The sequence below is a fragment of the Bacillus rossius genome, chromosome 8 (genome assembly GCF_032445375.1).
Source record: "Bacillus rossius redtenbacheri isolate Brsri chromosome 8, Brsri_v3, whole genome shotgun sequence".
NCBI lineage: Eukaryota > Metazoa > Arthropoda > Insecta > Phasmatodea > Bacillidae > Bacillus > Bacillus rossius.
The window spans coordinates 20,366,666-20,393,930 of record NC_086336.1 but is presented as its reverse complement, the minus strand read 5'-3'; the positions used below and the strand labels follow the sequence as shown (position 1 = coordinate 20,393,930).

Below are 27,265 nucleotides of genomic sequence, written 5' to 3'. Positions count from 1 at the left end.
ATCAATTGAATTGGCGAAATACTTCTTTCCCATTTACTTGCAGTAAATACAACGCACATGTAGGCCTATTGTCGACGCACTTGAAATTAAACTAGCAGTACATAGTGTCATTGTGTTGTTTGTTGAAATGGAGCCGGTAGCTGATAAACTGTTAAAAGCATTAGGGTATCTCTTGGGACTGTTTCGGGATATTGTCTTGTTGATGCATCAACCACTGCAGCACTGTTTTGCTGTCGATGTCATACGTGAATGGATACCTTGTAGCTTATTTGTAAATACATACAACATATTCATTAGCTACTGATTGCTGGCTCATGCATCGAACTTCTATATTATACGGTAAGTAAAGAGTGCAGGGACACCTCTCTAAAGTTCACTGGTCGTTGAAGTCAATAAGATTGACAGCTCTCTTCTTAATGTTCAAATACTGTCCCGTAAAATTAACATGAAAATGCTAACTATACCGTGAGATATTTGAGTATTCCAGAATATAATAAACTTTCAATTGCAAAGCACTGAATTAGCTATTTTCGTTAGTTCGCCTCTGAAAAAAAACACTTCCTTTTTTTATAAATTTATAGTTTCTTTGGTTGGTAGTCTTACTATCCTTGCCAATTCATGCAAATATTATATTTATGAATGTGTTGTAACTAAAATTTTAAATATTTTCTTTTATTAAAATAATTTAAATCTGCATAAATTAAATCAACTATGCCTACCGCTTCCATAGTGCTACTGTGATATATTGCTATGACTGTAACGTCATTCTGTCTGAAAGGTTTAAATATAATAATTTATATTTGTATGTAGGTATATTTAAAAATATAGATTTAACAATGGTATGTAGAATTATATAACACAAGTATGAAAGTATTGAACTATGTGTAGCTCTTTTTGAACTCTTGTATAGCATATAGTCTCTATGAACTATCTGAACTATTATTCAGAAATAATAATAAATAATAAATGCAAATACTGTAGTTCTCTCTGGATATTAATTACTTTGATTAATAATACACTGTCGAGTATAGACTCTTTGGTTATTTTAAATTTGAATCTGGGCGCCACCCTTATGTACAACTTAGCTTCGTTACTAGAATAGGACTAGTGTGGTATATAAGAGAAAAAGGAAATAATTTCACACTTCAAATCTAGAATTGGCATGAGATTGACAACATGTAAATTAAGGTCATTAAGAAAAACAAACATATACACAGAAAAATAATAACAGGGTAACATAGGATTAAACCAATAATCTTTAATCAGAAAAAATATATAGATAATTAATGGTTGGACCAGTGGTATACTATTATGTTTTCTGAAATAACAGGAAGTATGTTGCACACATGATGAAACACAACAAAAGTTCATAAGTTCAAATTAATTGTGTCTGTTGTTCTCAATCTATAATCGAATTTTAGTGTGAAAAAAAAAAATGTTTATTATCTTCGTAATTTAATTTAATTTTAGTGTACCTCGGCTGAATTCAGTGTGTAGTGGTGGTAGAGCATCATGAGAGCTCCGTCTCATTTCACCTCTGGGTGTTAGAACTAATTAAAGTGTAGATCAGAATCGTAATTGGCTTTAAAAAAAAATGTTTATCTCAATAGGTCTTTAATGTGTTCAGCACAAAACTCAATATTTATATGTCCGTCGGCAATGTTAAAATACGTTAATGCAGAAATACGTTTCTTTCAAAATAGCATCATGAGTCAGTATTTTACTCACGGTAATTCACTCCTAATTACACGTCATATAGGACGTGCCCTATTTAAATAACTTGTAATTTATATTCAGACGACGATTGAAAACATCCTAGTAATAGGATGATCTAATTAGCTCGTAGATATTTCTGATTTTTAAGGGGATTGAAACCCAGGCTATCTAGCCAACGCCGTCGTTATTCTAAGACTTTTCTCTTAATTTCAGTAATGACGCTTATCTTAAGTAACATGGCCTCTCATTGGCCGAGACACAAAGATCGTTGACTTAATTATCACATCAAAACAAAATACAGACACTTAACAATACAACTTTATATGCTAAACTATCTTAAATTATAACTTGATTTTTCAACAATGAAAGTTCTGTTATGCAAATTACGTATAAAAAGTTCAATTTGCCGTTTAAGTCAATTGCTCCCTAGAGGGGTCTTGCTAATTGAGCTTCAAAGTAACTTGGGCTACGCCATAGAGTATGGTAGTCGTAGATATGTCCAAATACACAACAATAGAGCAAAACTTAAAAATGTCAACAAATAATAATAATAATTAAAAAAAGGTTATTTATAATAAAAACAATACACTTTCTGTGCGTGGGACAGTCATGTAACAGCACAGTATATACGGTAGTAACGTTAGTTTTTCAGTTATGTAGATTTAATTTATTTTTAAATGAAACTATAAAAATTTCGTTAACCGTAAAAAAATTCTTATTATTTTTATAGAACTATCAGCATAAATCTATTTTTGGTATTAAATTGAGCGCAATTGTTAAAAAAAATACAAGAATTTAGTGTGTAGTATATAAAAATATAAGTTAACTTGTAACAACCAATCAGTACCAAGAAGTAAAACAAAAATTATACATATTTTACTTTGTTTTAAATATATAAAAAAACATAATAATTGATTTTAATTATGTGTTAAATTTCAAAATACATACCTACTTAAAAATAACGTACTCTTTTTCTACTAGTACATATCGCATAAAACAGTTATAATGCATTAGAGTTTTTTTTCCTAGAGATAAGAAAACAAAGGAAATAAAGGTCTACTCATTTACAAATATCATTACTAGCATAATTCCACGCCTGACGTTAAAATCGTGTAGACCTTTACAAGAAATTGTATTTGTTTAGAACAATTAAAAGTTGTTTTTATTGGTTTGATTTCATAAGTGATATAGCCTGTATTATTCAGTTAAGTTATTGCTTAGCTTAATTAAAAAAATATACTGTAAAATTTTAAATCACGCATCATAAACGGTAACATGTATATTTTTCTTATTTATTTACTCATAAGGTACACTCAGTACAACGAAATAATAAATATTAACGGAATGGTGGTATTTTTGTGTGCAAAACCTTGAAATGTTGCTGCTATTGAGTCGGAAAGTTAAAAGCCCTCGCAAAGATAAATTAGTTGTAAAATACTGACTATTTAGTTGTTTATTTTTTTTAGTTTTAGTTCGTTATAAAATTAACAGAACTAACGTATTAGTAAAGATATTTCTCACGTGGCATGGGTTTAGAGAATGAGCTAGAATTTCATAGCTGCCATATAAAATGTTAGTAACTATAGGTACTGTTCAATGTCACAACTTGTAAAATTAGCTAAAATTTTCAACCATATAGATTTGGGCTATGGAGAAAGTGTTCAATATGACTATATACGCTGCAGATCATAGCGTATAGATATTTTGATGGTCTCAGTAGCCAGCTGTCAGGGAAAAGATTCACAAAAAGACTATGGTTAGCAATAATTACATAATGACTTTTTCTTTATTTTAAATTCTTTATACCGACATTATGTACGAAATAAATATAGGTATACTAAGATAATTTTATGGGAATACCGCAGCCAACTTTTTTTTATAGAATTTGCCCGTGAGTGAGGATCAGAAAATGTACTCACATGTGTGATATTATCGTTAGTGGCTGTGTAAGTGTTGACATATATGCATAAAAGTGATGAATACACAAAATATTTTTTTCTACTCATAGTCATGTATTTTGTAACACATATTTTCATAGTTATTTAATTTTTGTTGATTGTGTAATTGTTTAAGTAGATTCAATTTATTTTTCGAAAAAAATTTCATATCTTCTGTATTTACCTTGCCAGTTATCCCCAGAATAAATAGGAAACAACTCGGTAGCTTACTTTCCTCGTGTGTGCACGGTTGTCCGTGTGCTGCACGCCCTTCACTGAAGAGGAATTTTGAGTTTGGTGCATTTATTTGTTTATCTATTTAGTATGTCTCTTTTTACTTGGCGACGTTGAGGCAAAACTTGTACTTTCTTACACTTAACCAATAAAAATGCGTGATACATTTACACTTGCAGAAACACATATTGAAATAAAACATAGGTAAGGAAATTATCAAAAATAATACTATTTATTAACACTTTTTTGGGCAAAACAAGAACTTCATGAACAATTGTTTACTTGTAAAACGCAGTTAACTTATATCGATTCAAATATTGTCCATGTGCCATACTATCTCGGTGTCGCCGCGACGACTTCAAAATCTATATTGTTTGCAAACCGTCGCTGGATGAGCGGCGAGATGCGAATGATGCGGGAATCGTTGGATGGGCGAGGCGGGGGGGGGGGGGGGGGGGGTGATATAGAAACGTGAAGAAGACTCACTGAGACTCGACAGCGTTTACTACGTCTCTAAATTACCAAACAGCAATCAAGCGGTATTTGTCCGGAAACCCGGACTGCCGTGGAGAGATGTCTGCGTGCTATTGTACAACCATGTGACTGGCACATCAATGATATCTCCAATTTCTTTATTACATTAAAAAACGATAATATGCATTTTCGTGTTAAATTGTGCACGTCCTCTGAATAGATTCATTGCATAAAACAAGTAACATTATAAACCCATAATCAAAAAATAAATAAAAAAGTCACAAAAAGTTTAAAGTATCAGCATCACACTGCTCACATAGGCTAGATGTGACGAGACCTCCAGGATTATAGTGGGCTCCGAACTACTTGACAGACTCGGTGCTACTAAATTTCAGTCTTGCTGAAGATGAGTCTCGAACCAACGCCGGTTCGGCCTCCTCACCGGAATCTTTGAGTCTTCTGCTTGGTTCTATAACATGATGAAGATAACGGCAAAACTGTTTTGGTTTTATAAAGATTTATCAACAAATGCTGAATCGATTCACAGCTATTTTGTGCTTACAGGTTTCATGATGTGTGTAAAGTGAATGGTGCATTGAGTTTTCTGATGAGTAAAATTAAGAAAGCGTTAATAAAATTATCTGATGCAGAAACAGTTCAATTTTGATCCGTGTGATTTAAGTCTTGAATAAGTTATTTCTTCAGATCAAATAAAACGGTCTAATCTATCAAGCCCCTTCGGACAAATAAGCCAGTTTTTTTTAACAGCAACGCGTTTTCTTTTGGCTAATAAAATAAAATATTATATACCAACAAATCCGAGAGATATAAAAATTTGCTTTCGCATTCATTCTGCAATCTAGGCGTGTATTGATTACCTTTAACTTTGAATGCAGACAAAAAGCTAATAAATAATTTAGGCCTATAGAAGCATATGCTTATAATATCGGACAGACTGTGATATATAATGCCTGCATGTGGATGAAGGAGCAATAAAGAGAATCTAGAAAGTATACGAAATGGCATCCAGATTATTCGCTGCCTGCGTAGCTTGAACACGGGTAACGCTGCGCTCCCTGCCGACACTTGAGCCGGGTGGCGGGCACCAGCAAGGCGATTGAGTTCAGCGAGGAGTGGGTTCTGAGCCTCCGAGCTGTTTGTCTCTGTCTGCCACTTCCTCCCCCTCCCCTTCTGGGGCCGCGACTACCTGCTGCCAGCCTACAAGCAGTTAGCTATCCCTCCGCTAGGAGAGACACGGTCGATTTTCTTCCGCGCGTCGTCTACCCACTGTTCGGGAGCGGAGAGACACACCCTCCCCCTTTGAAGGCTGTCTCGCAACTGAATGCCCAGCCGCAGCGGCGCGACCCTGAGTCTTATACAGCGCTGTCAGGGTGTTCGGCTATCAGTTTTCATGCTATTGTGAGTGATGTATCAGTTCGAAGTCATTCTGAAGTAGGCACGAAATTCGGACCACTGGAACATCCTTAACACAGCACTGTCGTACCCAAACGGCCGGCATGCCGCGCGCGCTATCTGGCGGCAGCGCCGGGCAACCACCGACCGCAGTGCACCTGACGGTCGCGGCGCGAACCCTCGCCAGCCCGGGAACACGCCACGAACAGCCTCGCCTTCGCAGTCGGGCAGTCCCCAGCTGCATCGTCGCTTCCCTCTTCAACAGCTAACAACACCCTAAAAAGGGCGTGAGGCCAGGGAGATACCTTACACCTCCTGACTACGCCGCGGATTTCGACTGATTCCCCTCTGCTGTGTGCAACGTAGCGAGCCCCAATAGGGACTGCACCGTCTCCAAAGGCCACTTCAGGCGAGTCTTGAGTCTTCACCATGCCGCCCAAGCTACGAAGACTACCGCTGGTCTGGTATACGAGTCAGCATTTTCTTTTCCCGACTACCCCAGCTGCTCATTACAGCTGGGGCCCCGCAATCCGCCAACCGCGGGACGCGCTCGGTTGCAGACAGTCGCTGCCTCCTACACAATGCATTACACCCCTCCTCCGCGGCGTCAGAGGTTATAAACCCCCAGGTGGAGCAGTCGATGTGCACACTGCGGAGTCCCGGCCGAGCCGACCCCGAAGCGAACGTCACACTATCGCCTTTATATACTCTTCTAAGCTGGAACGTATTCTTGAATATGTTCAACCTTCTACAACTTCCTGGAACATTTTACATAATTTCATAACATCTACAATATTTTCAAATTGAATATTTATTTAATCTATGAGAGTACAACAACCATTTCATATTTAAAACGAAATAATGACGGCTCATAAAATAAGTTAAAAAATTGGCTTTACAATTGGACAATTATTAGTGAACATTGAAATGTTGAGATAGCGCAGCAAGAGTCCATCAGTAAAGAGACAAGAAACTGTTAGCCTGCCTACATTTATTCTACGCCATGTCCGGTCCGGTCTAGGGGGGATTATTATAATTTTTTTTTTTTGTAAAATTGCGTAGCTTTCGTACAAACCTAAAACGAGAAGCCCAAGATGTACATCAAGCTCTGTCCCTGCCCGAACACGCCCGAATATTCACCTTTGGCCAACCTCGGGATTTGTTTTATTTTCGCGCAGGAAAAATGAATTCAAATATTAAAAGTGGTCGGTTAGGTTAGCTACATTAAAATACTTTAAAACACTATGGACGGTTAGTTAGGTTAGTATAGTTACATTAAAATAAACAGAGATATATAAATATATATAAACAATGTACATCTTAGGCTTCCCAACTAAAACATTCTTCACTAATGGGGGATGAAGGACTACCAACCCATATAACTCACGTAGGGCTGCATGGATTGGTTGTGGAGTTATAAAGTGACTCACATGAAAACCACGCTGACTTTTATTGTAGATATTGATTGATTTGCGTGTTTCCCTAAAAATTAAATATCAACCCTACCAAATATGAAAAAATCATAAATCAACAAAACCGCAATGGTCTGTGTATTTGTGCGAAGAGTTTGAAATTTATTTTTACTCACTATGAAAATATCACTTTAAAAATTTAATGTTATAAAAAATCAAGAATAATGTATAATGTTAACCACCGAAATGAATTTCATGTTCATATTCTCCAATTTCTACATGCTCTTTGGTATTAATGTTTATAATATCTAAACATCCATTGTCTTCGGCGTTTTTTTTTTTCATTTAGCACATACCATTTTAGAATTTAAAATTCCGAAATTTTTAGTCAACCTAATATCCAAAAATGGAGCAGAATAAAAATAATTCTGGCGCGAAAAGGGAGTGCTGCGAGGTATGTGAATATTTTTATGAAATATGCTTTTAAAGTAAATAATAAGGTTTACCTAATACATTTATCATTACCCTGTTATTCTATATAAATTTCTTTTTTTTTTCTTATTATTTTCGATAGCGTAGACTAAGTACACTAGCAGAGTGGATCCACTAAAATGTTAGAATAATCCAAAAGGTATACCAAGCCGGAATCTAAAATACAAGTGTGTGCACGAATATGTTGCCTAGTTCGCATTGTGGTTGTGATTCCTTCATGCATAACGTTTGGTTATCATTAGGGTTATTTTAATTTGTAAACGTCTATTTGACATTTTGTTTTATTATTTTTAGTATGGACCTCAACCAGGACCGTCAAGAAGTGTCTTCGAGTCCCATGCAGGAGGGGGAGGTCTAGTTTTGAAATGAATTTAATGCTTGATAAGACTAAAAACACAAGTCTATTGCAAACAGAATTTAAAGTAACCTCACAAGTTATGCGCAGATCACGTTTACAGTTATGGCAACGGTAATATTTACAATTTTTTTCTTATTGTGTGATATCAAAAGTTGTAGCCTACATTAAATAATAGGGAGGGAGCCAGACGAAATTATTTTCCCTTGGGTCCTTAGTTTCTCTCTACGGGCCTGATAACAAGCCGGTACTAAAAAAATTATAGTAAGCTATAAATGTTATGTTCAAGAGATAGCATGACAGCTTACATGTCCAGATGATCGTGTTTCTATTCCAGCCCGATCCCTTCTGCTTCCTCCCAGTCCCCGTGGCTGGCCCCATGGAAGAGGTCCCTTCGCTACCAGATGCTTGCGATCCCGAATATCAGAAGCTGCAGCTCAAAGACATCAAGGATGCTTACGAGAGGATCAGACCTGAAATAGCCAAGACGCCATGCTACGTAAGAGATCATTGAAATTTTGATTTAAACAAATTTCGTATGTAACATAGGTAGGAAGTGATTATCCGTTTGTAACTAAAATTTTAAAAATTATTGTAAGGAACAGAAACTTTTCAGTAAACTTCAACTTACTTCTGAAGTTACTATCCGTTCACCTAAGAACAAGAAAATTAATTACGTGATGGAAGATTATGGAACATTAAAGGGAGAACTAGACATCAGAATTTTTTTCTTAAGTGCTTCATAGGAAAAAAACAAACAAAAAAAAACATTTTATACGATGTAAGTTGCGATTTAAAAAGGGGGTAGCTTCAGCCCCTCAAAATCTCTATTCCCTACTCTTACTTTCTTGGATTCACCACCGTAGTCTAGTAAGAGGGCTCTAGAACAATTTTAGATTGGGAAATAAGGGTATTATATAAATGACATTTAAGTAAACATCGGCTGTGTCCTAAATGGCTTTGAGGTTGTTATTCGCATGTTTTTACTGTTAATTGATAATTTTATTTTATATGTTCACTATGAAACGTTCACACGATTTAAAACTTCAGGGTTCATTTCCACAGTACACAAATATTGGCTATAAGTATATATATTTGATCAACACACTTTTTTGTTAAACAAAAAAAAGCACTGTAAAATGTGATCACGAAAACAAATTAATCCGAATATCCAATTTAACACATAAAGTCAAAACTAAAGTACCAGTTTGTTACCAGTCTCGGTATTAGATTCAAAGTGCAGGATGTAAAATAATGTCCTCATTCACAGACCACTCACCTCACGCAAGCATGGTTGAAGTGCTGCTCATGTTCGGCAATGATCTCGCGTGAAGCTCACGTCTCCATTCTTGAATGAGAATATGCCGCAGAATAAATAATAACGTGGCCTACAAATATTGTCTCAGTGCCAAGTGAATAATTTAATTTCCAATGAGGCTCATACGTTCTTTAAATTATTAATGTAATGGAGAATTTTGATTTAATACTATTTATTGGACATACGCCATTGTAGTTTTGTAAAGGAACAATTAATAAAAGCAAATTAAGAAATAAAAATGAGAACATAAACTCACATAAAACAAGTTTAATCAGCTGATGTCAAACAGATAAACCCAACAATGAAATAAACAGATATAATTTTTGTTTATTTTTATAGGTTTGTTCGTATAATTTCTGCGTTGTTCAGGTTTAGTTGTGTTTCTGAATTTACTGTTATTGTTGAAACTGTCTCGTCGTTGTTAGCCCGCTGTGTTCGTCTGTGCTGTTATTATATTTTTCCATCACGAAATTCCTTACACGGAAATCTTGAGCTGTCTGATATTTAAGTTTGAATGTGTTCGTATGTGCTGTCGACGTTGTGTTGTCTATAATACCTGTTTAGGTTCATCGCTGGGATATGTTTGCCATCAGCTGAATTAGGCTCGTTTTCTGTGGGTTTATGATGTCATTTTTTTATTTATTACTTTGCTTTTATGAATTTGTTTCTATGAAAAATAGTACAAAACTATAATGGCGTGTGTCAAAACAAATTGTATTAAATCACTAGGCTCATATTCCTAAACTTAAATTCAACAGACTGTTATTCAGTTGTACATGTGAGAAAAAATAAAAAAATTGAGCAAAAAGATTAAACAAAATTTAATTGCTTCGACTGGTTTATTATGCATGTAATATTTCTGAATCTAATCAAACACTTCTATTCAAGAAGATTATAGTGGATTAAAACGGTATACTTATATTATGTCACTGCTTTAGCGCTGGTGTTTCACTGTAATTTATAAATGTTTATTTTTTATTTTTTTTTCCTTGAAGATTATTTCTAGTTATTATTTATTCTTTCAGCTGTCCAAACTGTGCTCGGAGCTGTGTATGCAGCTGTACATTAAGGACGAAACCAAGCATTACACCGGAAGGTAAGCCAGATTTTTGTGAGGATGCAATTGAAAAATTTTTTTACCTACTCGAGTGATTAAATATGCGTTAACAAGAGTCAGTTACACTCAGAGAATGTTTGTGATAAAAATAAAATTTTGAGCACTAACAGTATTGAATCTGTACCCCGGAGATATAAGACACCATGGCACAAAATAATAGTTTTTACAGAAGATAATGTTTTTGATTTGTTTTAACTTTATTTGTTTTCACGTTTCTTCGATAAATAATTGCTTTAAGAAACACACTAATCTTAATTCCTTCGTTAGAAAAAAATATTATTCTTATTTTTTCTTTAAAAAAATATTGTATTTTAAAGAAAATATCCCGTAAATATTTTTGTGGGTCTTTGAAATTAAAAATTGCACCTCGGACATAATGGTATGAGCGTTCTATTCCAATACAGAGAGTGAAATGTCATCGCGTACATGGTGTTAACTATATTTAATAAAAAATCAAAATGATTTTCTTTACCTCTGAGGTACATAAATAATTCTCCCTAGCGCCAACTGTATTTGTGATACATAAATATTAATGTAAGTTATTTATAAAATTGTGCTTTTTTAGCATATAGTTGAGTATGATGTGTTGTCTGTGAAGATTTCTTGTGTTGTGTATATTAGTTATTAAATAAAAAAGCCAGGCACACGCAAGTCGGACTGGTACATGGAATGTAAGTAACTATTCTTTTTAACTTGTTTTCTGTTTAAAAGGGAATTGTTCTTTGTATTTTTGTTAAGGGGAGCGAAGTAACTGAGTACGCCATATAAGTTAGGTCCGAACAGTACGAACTGTCAGTTTGGACTGAAGCCTTCGCCACACACGATAAGTCTTGCGGTTGCTGTGGCTGATAGTATCGCTTCATCGTCCAAGTTGGAAGAATCTTTGGATGTTACAATTCGGTTGCCATTTTAGTTGGAAAAAGAGAAATAATATCAAAGCAACCAAAGGGTATAAACAAAGATGTCTGACACGATACTTAGCTGATGGAATGATGGAATGATTGTCTGAACTGACAGTTTGGATTGACTAGACGCTGTTCCCACACACGGCAGTTCCGACTGAGGGCTATTGATGGAAAGCATTCAGGTCGTCTGTCCATCAGTTCCTACTGATCAGTCCACCGTCCTTGCTCACACACAGCAGTTCCAACTGTTCATTTTGTGAGAGGTATGATTCCGTGACGGTTCTACTCAGATTCCACAGAGGGGGCTAGCTCTGTAGGTGGTCTGGGGGTTTACGGCGGAGCTGGGGGCGGGTCGGTGGGCCCGAAGTTGGGATGGGTCTCCTCAAACTCTCGACCTAGCCGTGCGCTCACCAGTAACATGCCGCGATTGGAAATGGCGAATCTATTTCCCGGTTCTCGGAACCCATGTTGGGCACTGGCAACAGTGTCAGGCGTGTAAAAGACCCCATCATTCTCCTAACCAGGACCACACCCTAGCGGGATCATATGCCTGGGGGAGTATTGGTGAATTCTATGAGGTGTGAACCTAAATTACATGTTCATTTTCAATGATAAGTCCGAACTGTCAGTTCAGACTGATCGTCTGTGGGCGCCTTTACGAGCGTGGCGCTGGCGGACTTCATCAATACTTTATGGCCCTACACAGGACCAACTCTACAGTCGGTCTCACGCTTAGATTGCAGTACGGAATAAATGGCGACCATTGTTACCAGATCGTTACTACCCTTATTGTTTTCATTAAGCATATTATTTCTTACTCCAGCTTTAATTAATTTAAATAGTTTTTAACATTTTTTAATTGTTATTTTTTTATTGACGTAATGACATCTTATAAATCGATGAACGCCGGCTGCACGCACGAAAAAGCACGACTCATTGTCACGTTCCGCCTGAGCCGAGCGTGCAAGCGAGAGCGCGGAACAAGCGATAGAGAGGCACGATCGGCCTAAGCGTTCGGCTTGTGACGCATCTACATATTTCTCTTCCACTCACGTTATCACGTAAAATTATCGTCCGTAAATTGACTTTACAGAAAACCCTCTTTTTTTCTAAGACACGAATGAGTGTCCATTGACAGTAACTATTATTACAGCTGTACTCATTACAACAAAAAATTATTCAATACTAAACACCAATTATTATTTCACAGGAACAACTCTTTGAAGCTGTTGGTCATGATTACTAAGAAGGCATTCTATGAAATTATATAAATATTTTAATATTAAAGTATATGTAAAACTTTTTGACAAAAACAGTTGCAATCAAGCTGCCATCTTTCAATCAAGACTCATTAGAAAAAAAATGTAATATTGTCAGAAGATGCTCTTGATGAAATACAACTTGAAAATGTATTTCCAAAATTCTCATACCAAATTTTATTTAACAACAATACAACGCTTCAGATACATCTATAAAAAAGTATCATTACAATGCAAAGTTTAGTCTAAAACTGTTATGCTCTGTGGTGCTATACCTGGAAACCGAGCACATCGAAACAAGGACAGCGCTGGCTGAAATCGTAAATTGGCAGGAGGAGCACGTGATGTACATAAATTCCAGATAACGGGTGGCAACTTAAATATCCCCATAACCCATATCGACACGACAGATAAGGCTACAAAATTTAGCTAGTAGCTCTTTCGTAGATTCATAGAGCTACTTAATAAAATAATAATTGGAAATTTTCATGACGAAATTAAATGTTTTAATTAAATTATAATAAGTAGTAAAACGTAAACTATTGTTACGACCTATGTATAAAGAACTTGGTTCGTAAGGGACAGTCCAATTAGGTTTTATTACAGTTTAATTAATTACTAATATTTACATTACTAATAAAAAACTGTAAAGTGTCCGACCAAAAATCACTGGCACCTAAAAATGTTTATTCGCAAGTCAATCGATATATGTCAAGTTCCACAGTTCGCACTCCTCATTGAAGCTAGTCTCAACAGTGATTCGCCCCTTACCTCGCGCCTGTCCACACACACAATCTCGCGCTACTCATTTGTACTATCTCGATTCAGTCACTCCGCGTCGCGCCACTCTTGATGGGGTATCTCACCCTCTTTGCCGTTGTTGCACTTCCCTTCACTCGTGGAACTCTCGAAACTCTTGAAACTCGCTCGGGACTCCCACGGAGGTCACCGTCGTTGTCCAAGTACCTGTGATGCCCTTCTTGAACCGACCAGAGCGGCTCTGACGAGTCGCGTCATCCTGCGTCGACCCGACGCCCGAAACACCAAGAAAGGTGGCGCCCATTCACGCCACTCCGCGCGGTGGCCCGCAGAATCCTCAAGGCAACTCAGTGATAATAGCCCAAGGCAGAACGATGTATGGCGGTGGAGGGAATAGGGGGTAGACATGAAACTTGTAATCCAGGCAAGCACGCGTGGCATGCCTCACGTCAGTGGACGGCACGTGACACGGCGAGTGACGTCAGTGGCCATGCAGGGCCGCCAGCCAGCTCCGAACCTGGCGCGTGTCGCGGTCCTGTCTGCGTTTGTAACACTACTTTTTAATATCAGTTTTTGTTAAGTGTGTTTTTTACGGTAATGTTATACCACTTGATTGCTTAAATAATAACTCAAGAAAATGAAATTAGCAGGTATGAAATAGTCCATAATGTAAAGAGAACTGTTCTTATAACAAAAAAGAAAAATCCTTTCAATGTTCTGAGTTTGTATCGAACAACCTGGCAATAAACAAATCTTATGGCTTTTATTATTATTAATACTCTACTATGCGAGACTGATAGCTATCTAGAGCCTTCGTTCAAGCTTAAACAAATCGATAAAAATCGAATTTTTATCTACACATTCAATCATAACGCAATTTCAGTCGCGTTAATTCATGTTTAGATGAGTTGGAGATTCATATATGGCAGCTCAGTCGGTGATTGAATGCTGGTACAGAAAAAGCACATTAGGTTACAGTCTTTTAGATACATGGTCGTTGTACCAGATGCAGATGTGTGTAGGGATGGAAAATGTATTCGATGCATCGATATGTTGCTTGAATTATATCGATACCAATAAAATATCGATATTTGTGATATTTCGGAGGTTTTAATATGCAAACATCTACCCATACTTCGCTTATTATAAAATTATTTTAGTATATGTTGTATTGAGTTCTTTATATATATATATATATATATATATATATATATACTATAAGATAATGTAAAGGAATTACTTAGTACAAGTTAAGTGAATACAATAAATTTGTATTTTTTAAATTTTTTTATTATTCAATATCTTCTCGATATATTTCGATGATTTATCAAATTTTTCATCAATTTTTTTATTACCTCCTTTTAAATAATACTTTGTTCTTTCCGGAGTCTTAGATCCACCAGCTTGTTATTTTTTTTTCAGTAAATTTTATTTACAGATGAAACAAATTATTTTAATCAGATTTGATACTGTTGTAACAAAATGTCGATATAAAAATATCGAAAAAGAAAAATCGATGTTTTGAATCGGAAGTATGTGAACGTGGTTACCATGCGCAGCTTCAAGGAGCGCGGCGCGCGCAACGCGCTGCTGAAGCTGGCGCCGCAGCACAAGAAGAACGGCGTGGTGACGGTGTCGGCGGGCAACCACGGGCTGGGGCTGAGCTACCACGGCCGCCACCTGTGCGTGCCGGTGACGGTGGTGATGCCGCAGGACGCCGCCTGCATCAAGGCGGAGCGCTGCAAGGCGCTGTGCGCCGAGGTGCAGCTCAGGAGCGGCGACATGGGCGCCATGATGCGCTCCGTCGCCGAGGAGGCCAAGCAGAGCGGCCGCGCCTTCATCAGCGCGTGAGTCATGCACCTCGCATCCTTCACTCCGTGAGTTCTTGGCCTCCGTCACCTTGTTCCAGCCACCAGGGCCGCAGCCAGGATTGAGTCCAGTTCAAACCTTACAACATATTTTGGGTAAAGTTTTCTTTTAAGTTGAGGTTTAAAAGAAAATTGTCACACTCAAATCTCAGTGAACGGTAAACTTATAGAAGTCCAGCGTTTACACATAGAAATTTAAGTAATTTTATTTGAATTTTTTTTTTGTTTTGGTTTTTATTTCATTTATTTTAATACATTATTCGTAAGTCAATTTTTTGATGTTTTTGTTTAAATACGTCATATATACATTTATATTAAAGTTATTTAACACATGAAACACACATGTCAAGTTAGTAAGAAAAACATGCTTACAACTAGCACGGTTGCAAACCGGCATTAAATATAGACTAATTTGATTGTGGTCCACTACAAGGGTTGCAATAATACTTTAAGATAAAGGTCTCTAATCGTGTGTAGTTAATTTCCTATAATTTCTTATTCTGCCTTCACTAGTTATTTTTTAAATTTAAATCTTTGAAGGGAGGGTTCGGAACCCCTCGGACCTCCCCCTGGCTGCGTCCTTGTAACCACATGCTAACTAACAGGCTCTAGTCTGTGAGCGCCGCGAGGAAATAAATTATTATTTCACGCGGGCGACTTCAACTGTCATGGTAATCACACCAGTTCACAAGTGGTAGCCAAAACTCAAGTCCTTTACCATGTAAAAAAAAAAAACGTATCACGGTGTCAATATATTTCAAATTGTAAGATTAGCGAGGCCATATCCCTCTAGATGGGTCAATGAGTACAGATCAGAAATCCCATCAGTCACATCCTTAAGGGCCCCGCTACCTGGACACACATATGGTGCGAAGAGCGTCATAAAAAACAACAAAATATGAAAACTGCTCAAAATATCATACTGGTCTGTACATTTTAAATTTTGCCCAAGGCTGTTGAGTAGTTCTGTTTCCTTATTTCGTTTTAAAACTGTATTTTGAGTGAGTGTAAAGGGCTAAACCACGTGTTTCATTATAATATTTAGGCATGAAACCTCGGTAGAAATTCTTGAAAGCACTCAAGGGACTTGCGTTATACTTTCATCATTTCTCCATCTTCTTATGTTACGGCTACCCTCAAATTTCACAGTTTTCCTATGCACGACGAGAAGACAGCGCACCAGTTCAGAGCCTTGTTGCTAGATGCGATACCGTGTTAGAAGAACATGCAAGCGTCGCACTTATCCCGCCTATTACCTACAGATACATCCCTGACTAGGCGGTTCCCTTAAGATTCCGTATCACGCGCCATATTTTTTTTGTTTTCATTTACTTTAACTCTCAGAAATAAATAATATGGTTGAAACCATTGTAAAGTCAAACCATTGCGTTAAAATCTTAGACCAGAGATAATATATACAAAAAAAAACTTCTAAATTGACAACTGTGAATGAGTTTAGCGTTCTAAACGGTAGCACTCGCTATATTCGAAATTCTTGATGGTTGAAAATAATAAAAAAAAAATATATATGTATATATTCTTGACAAATATACGTTAAAAAAAGTTTTACAAAATTTAACTTGCACACAGAACATACAAACTCGTGATACGTCTTGTTAAAACATACGCCCTTATTATTTTGTTTTATAGCTGACCGTTTAGCGACCGAAGCCTTTTCAGTACGGACGGATTCAATTATATGGCGAATTACCCACGCACGTTCATACAGAGTTGTCAGTCACCCTTGAACATGCCTGCAACAAGGCACGTCAAAAAGCCGGGCACACCTTCAATTGAACAAACGTGGTCTCAATCCATAAGTCAAGAAGTAGTTGGAGGGCGGAATACCAATACGTTCAAATAGGGTAGTGAACAAGAACTGCCTTGTTGGGATAAAACCCTCACCTGTTTCGTGGGCCGTATTCCAGAAAGTGTCCAAACCGAATCCCAGTAAGTTTCAATAAACGGTGCCCTGCGCGAGGCTATAAACTGGTTTTGACGCATTCCGATAACTAGCAGCACCATGCCTTAAAAATTATCTCAAGTACTTTTTAAGTTGAGATTATTTCTTATTACCATTAAAGTGTACAAAACGCATTCCAGGATAGTTTCGATATCATAGAGTTTCATTTGGCAATCAACACGCTAGGTACGTCCCCCGATGATCGCAAAAGTGACTACATACTAGCTAATGGCACCAGACGTGGGTCCACCATTTGGACGAAAAAGTGAGCTCTGCGCATGCACGGAATTTGGGCAACATATATGTCACGGATAGGACACCGAAATCCGTTACCTAAAAATAAGGGACTGGCTGTATCCTACGGTGCACTTGGAATATGGTTAAGGTTCAGGTGTAGCATATTCAACACCTAAAACCTTATTTTGTGTCTTGGAACACCAGCCTACTCTGGCCACGAAAGCCATTACATATTTACGAATGATGAAAATGAATACTATAGTATAAGTTAGTGATGCCGACCCCACTAACTGTGGGAACCAGACATCATTTTTGAAACTAATTCGAGGGCCAGTTACATAACGAACTTAGTCCATCTGTAGTGAAACGTCTATCCTGTTCACTTTCTTCCACAGGCCTTGAATTGAGTTCGTCATTCAGAATTGAAGGTCGGCCAGAGCGTCCTTCTTCATGAATATTCGTTCACCCGCCATTAAACATGTTGCACCATTTTCGAACAAACTGAAGCTTCAATCATTACATCATAAATCTCGGTTATCTATCAGTAAATTTTGATAGAGCGTACTTATCGTATTTAAATAGCTATCGCACAGCGAACCTCACTCCAGGCGTTATCTTTAATTTTGCCACGCATTTCCAAGCACACTACAAACAGTAAGAGACCGTTGCGGCTCACTGTTAGTGTCATACTGGCGCGAAGGAATGGGACAGTCCATTACATGGGGGGAGGGGGGTGTTGCGCGGCTCGTCACATCAAAATATTCTTTACTTTTAGAATGACCCTCGTACATATGTGCCAACAAAGACAGTTAAGACACGACAGTATACCTATAATATTTTTTGGTATAAATGTTTTTCACATGGGCCGTACGGATATTATACCACCGCCCACCAGTTTTACATCACTAGAATGAGCCAATCGTCATTTGTTTGATCGTAAAACGTTGGTAGAGTTGGACATGTGCGTATTCCGTTCAAAACGGCTATTGGAATGATGGGGGAGGGGGGTGGATGGGTAGGGAGGGGGTGGTTTTTTTTTCTGAATTCAATCTCTTAGATGGGTGAAGAGGGTCCATAGTGCTTTACGGGAACGAAAGGAAGAAAATAATGTATAAAAAAAGGCCATATAATGTTTAACAATAATTTTTGAGCAAAGTCAGCTCTTTGTTCCTTGTTTGACAAAACCCATTCAAATTGATAATGAATGATTAGCATATCTAACCCATTTAACCTGTTTTCACCAATAGTCCTTATGTATTTTTGGTTTATCTATATATTATATATCTGTTTTATTTGTATTTAAACTTCGCAAGGCCCGTTCTGCAAAGACAGAGAATGTATACAGAAACGGATCTCACGGAGCAGAGTTTCTACAATAGCACGCAGATGGAGACGGACCCGTATGGATTATCTGGGCAATGCTAAGCTCTTCCCTATTTCATTGCACCGTGCGATTAATAGAAGCCGAGTATTTAGCCGCGTTTTGCTACAAGTTTAAGTACGTTAAAAATTGTTTCATGAACAAGAATACATACACTGTTTAAAGAATTAACCGTAAATTTACGAAGAATACTTACTGGTTACAAATCATCCAAGGATCTTCGTAAATTGGCAGGTATCGTCGTAAATACGAGTAATTATGTTTAACATGGATCTTAACTTTACATACTAACTGAACCATTCAAAACGTTTATGAAGCCACACCCGTAACAATTTTCTTCATTCCATGTGTCTATTTTAACCTGAATGCAATTTAACCCAAAACTCGGAAATCAAATCCATTGTGGTTTCTACGGAGAGCTAGTTATTTTAAATTAAGATTTACTCTTTGTTTGCATTAGGTGCATTCTTCGTTGAAAAGTCAGTAAATTTACTGCAGTTTGTAAGAGTGTAGTGGAATGGTGCATTGCGGAAGCGGCAGACGCGATAGTAAGTGTTGAGGGAGAGCCGTCTCCGTAGAACGGGCCCAGAAAGGAGTTGAGGGTGAAAACGCGCGCGTGGCCTCGCCGCAGGTACGACCACATCGACGTGATGGCGGGCCAGGGCACCATCGGCATGGAGATCCTGGAGGACGTGCCTGACGTGGACGCCATCCTGGTGCCCATCGGCGGCGGAGGGCTCATCGCCGGCATCGCGACGGTCGTCAAGAAGCTGCGCCCCTGCTGCGAGATCATCGTAGGTGTCTCCGTCCCTGGCCAAACGTCTTTCCTCGCGCTTGGATGGCAACCTCTGTTGCCTCATGCATACCACCCGGCTTGTTAATATTAAAATGCTTTATTTTTGTATGAGCACCATGGATATATAGTTGATTATATGTAGGTATTGGTTTAGCCGGTCTACCGGCAGAGAAAAATCATACTTCATATAAGGGAAAGGGGATTTTTTTTTTTTTTTAAAAATCAGATGCAGACATTAATTTTTCTTTAATTTTGTACCTCACGTGTGCAAAGTTTCATCAAAGTAGCACAATTATGATCAAAATAAGTTGAATACAGGGTTGGCGAACGTTTTTAAAAATCTACAGTTAATTGTTCTTTTATTTGGAAATTTGGTATGCAAATTTTTTTTTAAGTAGTACCAAAATTCTGCTTTAAAAGGTGGGAAAGGGTTGTGGTGGTTTTTTGAAACCTCGAATCAACATGGGGATGGGGGTATTTTTCGAATTTTATATATTTTGTACACCATCGCTAGTTATTAATGTTTTAATTTTTTTAATCTTTAGTCTTTGTTCTTTTAATTACTACCAACGTAAAATAGTGTCTGTTTACTGTACTATTACAGTTGTACACATCTGAAAGAAAAATAATATCAATACTCAACATCCATTATTATATCACACAAGAAAATATATGTTTGTAGCAGTCGGTCACTATAAATAACAAGACATCCCATTAGTTATGTATAACGGTCAAACAGAGTTAAATTTTTAATATCAAGTGATATAAACAATTTTATGGCAAAAAAGTTGAAACCAAAATGGCGTCTTTTATACGTTTTCTAAAAAAAATGTCAAAATTATTGAATGATGCTCTGGTAGAAATACAACAAGATAATGTATTTCCAAAATTCTCTTTCCAATTTTTTCTTTTAAAAATTAATTTTTGTACATTTTTAAAATTTTCATTACATTATAAAGTTGTATCTAAAACATTTTTTCTTGCTATTTAGGTATATGTGGAAACACAGCACACCAAAACAAGGACAGCACTAAAGGCAGATATCGTGCTTTTGAAAGAGATAATAAATTTTCATCAAAATACACACTGTGCACTAAGAATGAGACATGTTAGTTCTAGAGATTTTGGTCCCCCGGAAAGGGGGGGGGGGGGGAAATTATCTGCGATAAATTTTCTTGTTAATTTTATAAACATTTTGTGGGGGATAAGAACATTGTCCAATTATCACTTTTTTTCTACAGTGTTACACAAACAAACCATGAATTTAGCCATTATTTACTACAGCCAATAATATTTTCTCAAACTTGCCCTAAACTGTACATAAACACATATCTTGAAACTGTATTCAGAATGAGTCTTAATTCGACCGACAAACTTCGGATGCAGGTTTTTCACGACAAAATTACGTTAAATAAATCTACACGACTTATGATCTAAAGTGCTTTCCAAGGCTGGTTTACGTCTTTGAAGTTGGAGCTGCACAACATTTTTATTTTAAATAATAAAGTTTTTAAGATAGAACACCGTGCGTCTGGAAAAATCTTGATTGAACGAAGTTTTACAACCACCACAATTATTATTTTTGCTTTAGCAAAATTTTTTTATTGGAATAATAGGGGGTAAAACCTTTATTTTCACATAATTTTGTGTCGTCTTGCTACCTTTAAAAATGAAAAAAATTGGTTGTCTGTCAAGTCGGTTTACGGACGATAGTTTAACGTGACAACGTTATAACAAAACATTGATGAAATTATTGCATACTTTTATGAATAAAATTGAATCATTTTTATTTTAATAATAAAAGAATAAAAACTTAAAAGTATACTAGTAATCAGATTTTTAAAATGCAAGAATAATTAACCTTTATTGCCGAAATTGTTGTTGTAATAAGCAATGTAAACCACATTAACTTTTCTCTTCACTTTATAAACAGTCGACGAAACAGTTCACGTGAAGTTGACTTTAAATTAATTTTTAAAACTGGCGTTTAGCTATAAAGCTTAAATATAATTATGAACAAGTTTTCATATAATTAAACTATAATCAAATATCTATCATCAATTATATGAATCACCATAATTTTTTAGTCAATTGTAACATAACCTATTATTACTGCACTCACCGACAGCGTAACGTAACACAACATAACGGAACAATGAGCGTAACGGGACACGGCATAAGGGAACAATGTGCGTAACGGGACACTTTTTTGTGCGTGCAGCCAGCGTTCATCGATTTATTAGACGTTGTCACATCAAAAATCAATATGGCGTATGAGACCGAGCCTTAATTAAACGTTATGAATTTGTTTTGTGGAAATAACGGCTAGCATAAGGTACCTGCTCAAAGATGCCTGGTTATGAACGTTGGTGGGGCCCTCGGTGGACGAGATGACGTCATGTGGTGAGGATCGTGGGTTCGATTCCAAACATCCCGGGCATTACTCATTTACAACCACCGAGTCGGTACCCAAGGGTTCCGGAACCCACCACAATCCTTGAGGTCCCTTAGCCTTACGGGTATGGTATCCTAAACTGTTTTGCTTCTAATATTTCGTATTTTTGCATATTATTTTTTTTTAAATTAAAAATGTAAAGACCTTGAACCGTTTACAAAGCCTTTTAAATACTAAACATGTCCTTTTTTATTGGTTTTTATCAACTCAATGAGAACATTTTATGTTAATCCTAGCATGTAATGAAGGTATTAAATGATGTGGTGTACAGTTATGGATTACCCGTTCGTATGTAGCCTTCGTCTTAAATTTTTATTTTATTTTTAGTAAATAATTTTTAATCAATAAACATTACGTATGCTCAAACCACAGAAAGCTGAGAATTTGACAGTTTTGAGAAACCTACTTTTATTTTAGTTGCTTAGCTTATGGGTTGTAGCCGCACCGAAGGCGAAGATATCGATTTTAATTTTAATTTTTTTTTTCCTAGCTTAAGTTATTCTAAGTGTGTACGGGGAGGGTCCAGGTTAGGGGAGGACCTAAGTGTGTCTCAGGCCGAAGCCTATACACACTACCATGCGGTTTTTTTTTTAACCATGCAGGACAAGGGCGCGTGCATCATGTGCTAATTGGAATTTACTGGCCAGCCATGGCTGCGATTGGCGCCATGGCTGACGCCCCATTGGAAGTCTAGCTTAAAAGCTAACTAATGTGACCCAGTTAAAACCTTTATAGACACAGGGAAAACCCTGGGCCGGGTCATGCGGGGATCAAATATCATGCATTAAGCAAGCAGGTAACTACTGGACAAGAGGGAAAAAGGTCCAGGTAAGAAGAGTTGGGCGGGGCTGAAAAATCAACCATGCAGGGGTTGGGTGCTTGGGCCTTGCGGCCCACATTGTTAGAGTTGGGCACACCTGGTTTATTATTAACCAGGGGCGCATGCGCCCCCAGGGGCAGGCGACTTCATCACTCGTCAGCCCAGCCCAGCTGCCCAGGCAGCCACCTGTAAAAAATAATGGGGCTGCTGTAAATATTTCCTTCCCTAGCGCCGGAGCCGCGGCTAGGCCGGCGGGACAGCCTCGGTTCTAGCAATATTCACAGCAGCGAAGGCGGCAAAGCAAGCTCCGCAAGCAGGTAAACCCACTGATTCGCCGGCAGCTAGGCCTGGCGCGATGGCCGAGAACACAAGTACTCTCGACGGTGGGCAGACGAGCCAGTAAACCGGCTCGAACCGCGGGCGCACGGGGTGCTAGGCAGCCTGGCGTTGCGCCATATTCATCTTCCTTCTTCAAGTCGACAGCAGTGTACCTTTCAAGCCAGGGTGGGGGAGTGTCCCAAACCTCGCTGCCCAAAATCCCCGAGACGGTTGAAGGTCGCGCCGCTCGAGGCTACTACTGCTAGGCTACAGTAGCCCCAGCCGAAGGTCCCTGAAGTCTTCCTTCGGAGTTCCGATGCTTTTCAATTCCGTTGCGCGCGCAGCAGTCCACAGCTCCGCAAGTTCCAGCCCGCAGTTCGTCTACACTTCCTATCCGGGGCACATCGAGCTCCCCCGCCAGGATGTTGAGACTTGGTGTAGACAATGCGACGCGTGCTTGGCTAAAGCAGGCCCACAACACGGAAGTCTTGAGAAAATGAGTGCCTATAGTGTAGGCGTCCCATTTGAGAGGATAGCCATCGACATCGATTGACCATTTCCCAAGACTAAAGATGGTAAACGGTATATTCTGGTAGCAATTGATTACTTCAGTAAGTGACCAGAGGCTTATGCACTTCCCAATCAAGAAGCCACTACCATTGCGGATGCAATAGTCAACAACTTCATTTGCTGGTTAGGAGTTCCAATGGAGTTCCACTCAGACCAACGTTGCAATTCCGAGCCGACAATAGTTCAATGAGGTGTGTCGGTTACTGGGAATAAATAAAACCATGACTACAGCCCTACATCCTCAGTCCGATGGCACGGCCTAGCTGCGGAACTTACTGACATTGAGTAACTTGAGAATAAACATTTTGTAAGTGCTTGTAATTTGTGATCGGACATTTTTATGTACAATTTATTTTTAATATTTAAAATATTAATAAATTATAAAACTGTAATTAAACTTAATTTGGCTATCCCTTACATACCCAGTTCTCCCCACATAGGTCGTAACATAAATCATGAGCAAAATGACAAAATGTTATAAGCAAAATTTTTTATGTTACCACACAGTTAAAAATTTTCACCTCCAATTTATGAAGAATGATGTTTACAAATTATCTAGGGATTTTGTAATTTTACGGTCACTGATTTCATTTCATTTGAACATGAATCCAAAATAATTCTCTTAGCAAAATATTCATATACTGGATAATTATACAGCAATAAGTTTCCGCATATGTGTTTATCTTTGTTTACAACCAATCAAACAAATTTGAGTTCGAAATACGGCGTAGCTTGTACGAGGAATTAATTATTTTAAAATTAATCAAACGGGAAAATTACTGTTATTTTTACATTGTTTAAAATAACAGCAAATTCATGGACTTTTTAACGAAGAAATTATCTGAAAGAAACGATGAGCTCTCCGTAATTTAAATATATATATATATATCTACTTTAATAACTACGCCGTATTACGACTCCCATGTTTCGTGCTCCACTGTAAACAGGGCAATCAGGTCAGCGTGAAGAAGGGTGTTCTTGCTGTTGATTTAACATGTTTCTGAATGTTTTTGTGGCATACTAAGATTATTTTTGTGGTTATGTTCTCAATGTAAGTTAAATAATTACCCGTTAATTTTTGAAAATAACTGATGATTAACGGAGATCCCCGGATAATTTGTAACTAGCATTATTCGTAAAATCAAGGTGGAAATTAGTAGGAGTTGAAAAATGACTGCCTCGCGACTGATCGCACGAGGGAGACGAACTAGTGACGTACTGTGGATGACCGCTTGTCGGCAGGGCGTGGAGAGCGTCAAGTGCCCCAGCTTCCACAATGCGCTGGTGGCGTGCAAGCCCACCTTCGTGCCCTGCTCCAAGACGCTGACGGACGGCATGGTGGTGCCCTGCGTGGGCCACAACGCCTTCTACAACGCCAGAAGGAAGATCTCCAGGCTGGTGCGTGTCCCGCTCACCAGAGCTTTTACTGCTTTTATTTTCAGCTTTTATGTTCGTGTTTTTAAAACAGAGGATTGCGGTGTTATTGTTTATATTTTTTTGAATTACAAGTGCAGTAGCTGGTGTTGCCCAGGCTTTGCACAGAGTGAAGAGGTTTCACTTACATGAATATGTTTGGGATTTTCTTCTTCAAAATCTCAGATAGACAGCCATTGACCTCTCATTTTCATCCAAATTCAACTGTGCAAAATTTCACAAAGCACAGATAAAACTGTATAGATATATGCAGACGGTAAATTTCTTCCTTTTTAATGTCAAGAATGATAAATTTCATCAAGAAGAAGCAAAATTCTTTCAGGGATGGGAATGGAGGATGGGTGTGTTATTTCCGAAATCTCATGAGGACAGTGACCTTTCTCTCATTTTGGTCAAGTGTGCAAAATTTCTTCAAGTTCGGGGTTAAAGTGTAGCTTTTTATAAAAATTAGCACTGACAAACTTTTTTGTTGTGGTCCCAAAACATTATATATATTCCTGAAGGCTCTAGAATGTTATAAAATCTTCTAGAATGCTCTAGAATTTTATAGAATTTTTCATAATCTTGTGGGGAATTCTATAACATTCTCGAATATTCTGTAAAATTCTACAACATACTTGACCATACTGGACAAATCAAGAACATTATAGAACATTTCAAACCTTCTGGAAGATTCTATAACATTCTGGAACATTTTAGATGATTATTTAGTACTCTGGAAGATTATATAAGTGTCTGTAACATTCTACAACATTCTGGCCTGTCACGGCCACTTCGGCACTCGATTTTCATCTGCTTCACTGACTTAACAAAAGAAGTCCATTGGTGCGATGCTCTATTTTTATACCCGTATCTTCAAACCCAACCACTTCAGTTCCAAGCTGAAACCTTCGTAGATGGGGGGAGGGTGAACTACCATACTATATAATACCTTTAGGCATGGGCGCAAATCTGTAGGATTTCCAGGGGGGGCCCGTGAATTCTGTGGTTTAAGAATTTTGCGCTAGAGGTCAACCGAAACAAGTCTTCTCTGGATGATAAGCTCGTATTTTTACGTAAGTGATATTAACAATAAAGCAGAGCAACATATGTTTTAGTAATTATTAATTAATGACTATAAGAAATGATCTCTCAAACATGTTTGAATAATTTGCTAACCTAAATACATAAAATATCCATGAAAAAAATCTATTAAAATAATATACGTGAATATAACGCTGTCCGTCCGTCTGTCTGTCCGTCTGCCACCAGGCTGTATCTCATGAACCGTGATAGTTAGACACAAATACTAAAAACATAGTAAAATAAATATTTAAGGAGGCTCCCATGCAACCAACGTGATTTTTTTGTTCGTTTTTGCTTGATATTGAAAACGGCAACAGGTAGACGCTTGAAATATTCACGGAATATTTAGTTATATATTCACTTTAAAATAAATGATTAAATTAAAATCAAACAAATTTTTAAGGGGGCTCCCATACAACAAACGTGAAAACAGAATAAAATAAATATTTAAGTGGGGCTCCCAATCCCATACAACAGACATGATTTTTTTTGCCGTTTTTATAGATAATGTTACGGAACCCTTCGTGCGCGAGTTCGACTCGCACTTGGTCGGGTTTTTTTTATGCCACATCACATAATTACTGCGATTCAAATGCTGTTCGTGAAATTCTTTGTTCACAGTTTTTGATGCGCCCTAAAAACCCAAAGCTCCAAAGCTAATAAACGGATCAACATCAAATGAACGATCGAATTATATTAAAACCCTTAAAGACTATTTTATTTAGTAAAGGCATCAACCAGGTAAAAAAGAAAAAAAAACTTAATGACACAAATGAAAAATCTCGTAGATAGAACTATGAAATGTATCCTACAGCTAATTGAACCACATACATTTCTCGGCTTATTTTTAGTATAATCAGTATTTTGGCAGTGAATATTATTTAGTTAAAATATACCGCTTGATTAGTTATTAAAGAGACGCGTTTGCTTCCTTATTAACTTAAATACGGATGTGTAACGTTTAAAT

General features: G+C 37.5%; 1 protein-coding gene across 1 annotated transcript in view; it reads left to right on the top strand.

Moving 5' to 3' along the window:
• Positions 1-7,467: 7,467 nt before the first annotated feature.
• The window catches only part of LOC134535566 (L-threonine dehydratase catabolic TdcB-like), a 39,149-nt gene continuing 19,351 nt past the window's right edge, over positions 7,468-27,265 (top strand). The window contains exons 1-6 of the mRNA XM_063374751.1: positions 7,468-7,640; positions 8,371-8,532; positions 10,377-10,447; positions 14,951-15,238; positions 19,472-19,634; positions 25,042-25,197. Coding sequence (XP_063230821.1) covers positions 7,593-7,640; positions 8,371-8,532; positions 10,377-10,447; positions 14,951-15,238; positions 19,472-19,634; positions 25,042-25,197 — 888 coding nt within the window. The 5' untranslated portion in view covers positions 7,468-7,592. The remainder of the gene's footprint in view (positions 7,641-8,370; positions 8,533-10,376; positions 10,448-14,950; positions 15,239-19,471; positions 19,635-25,041; positions 25,198-27,265) is intronic.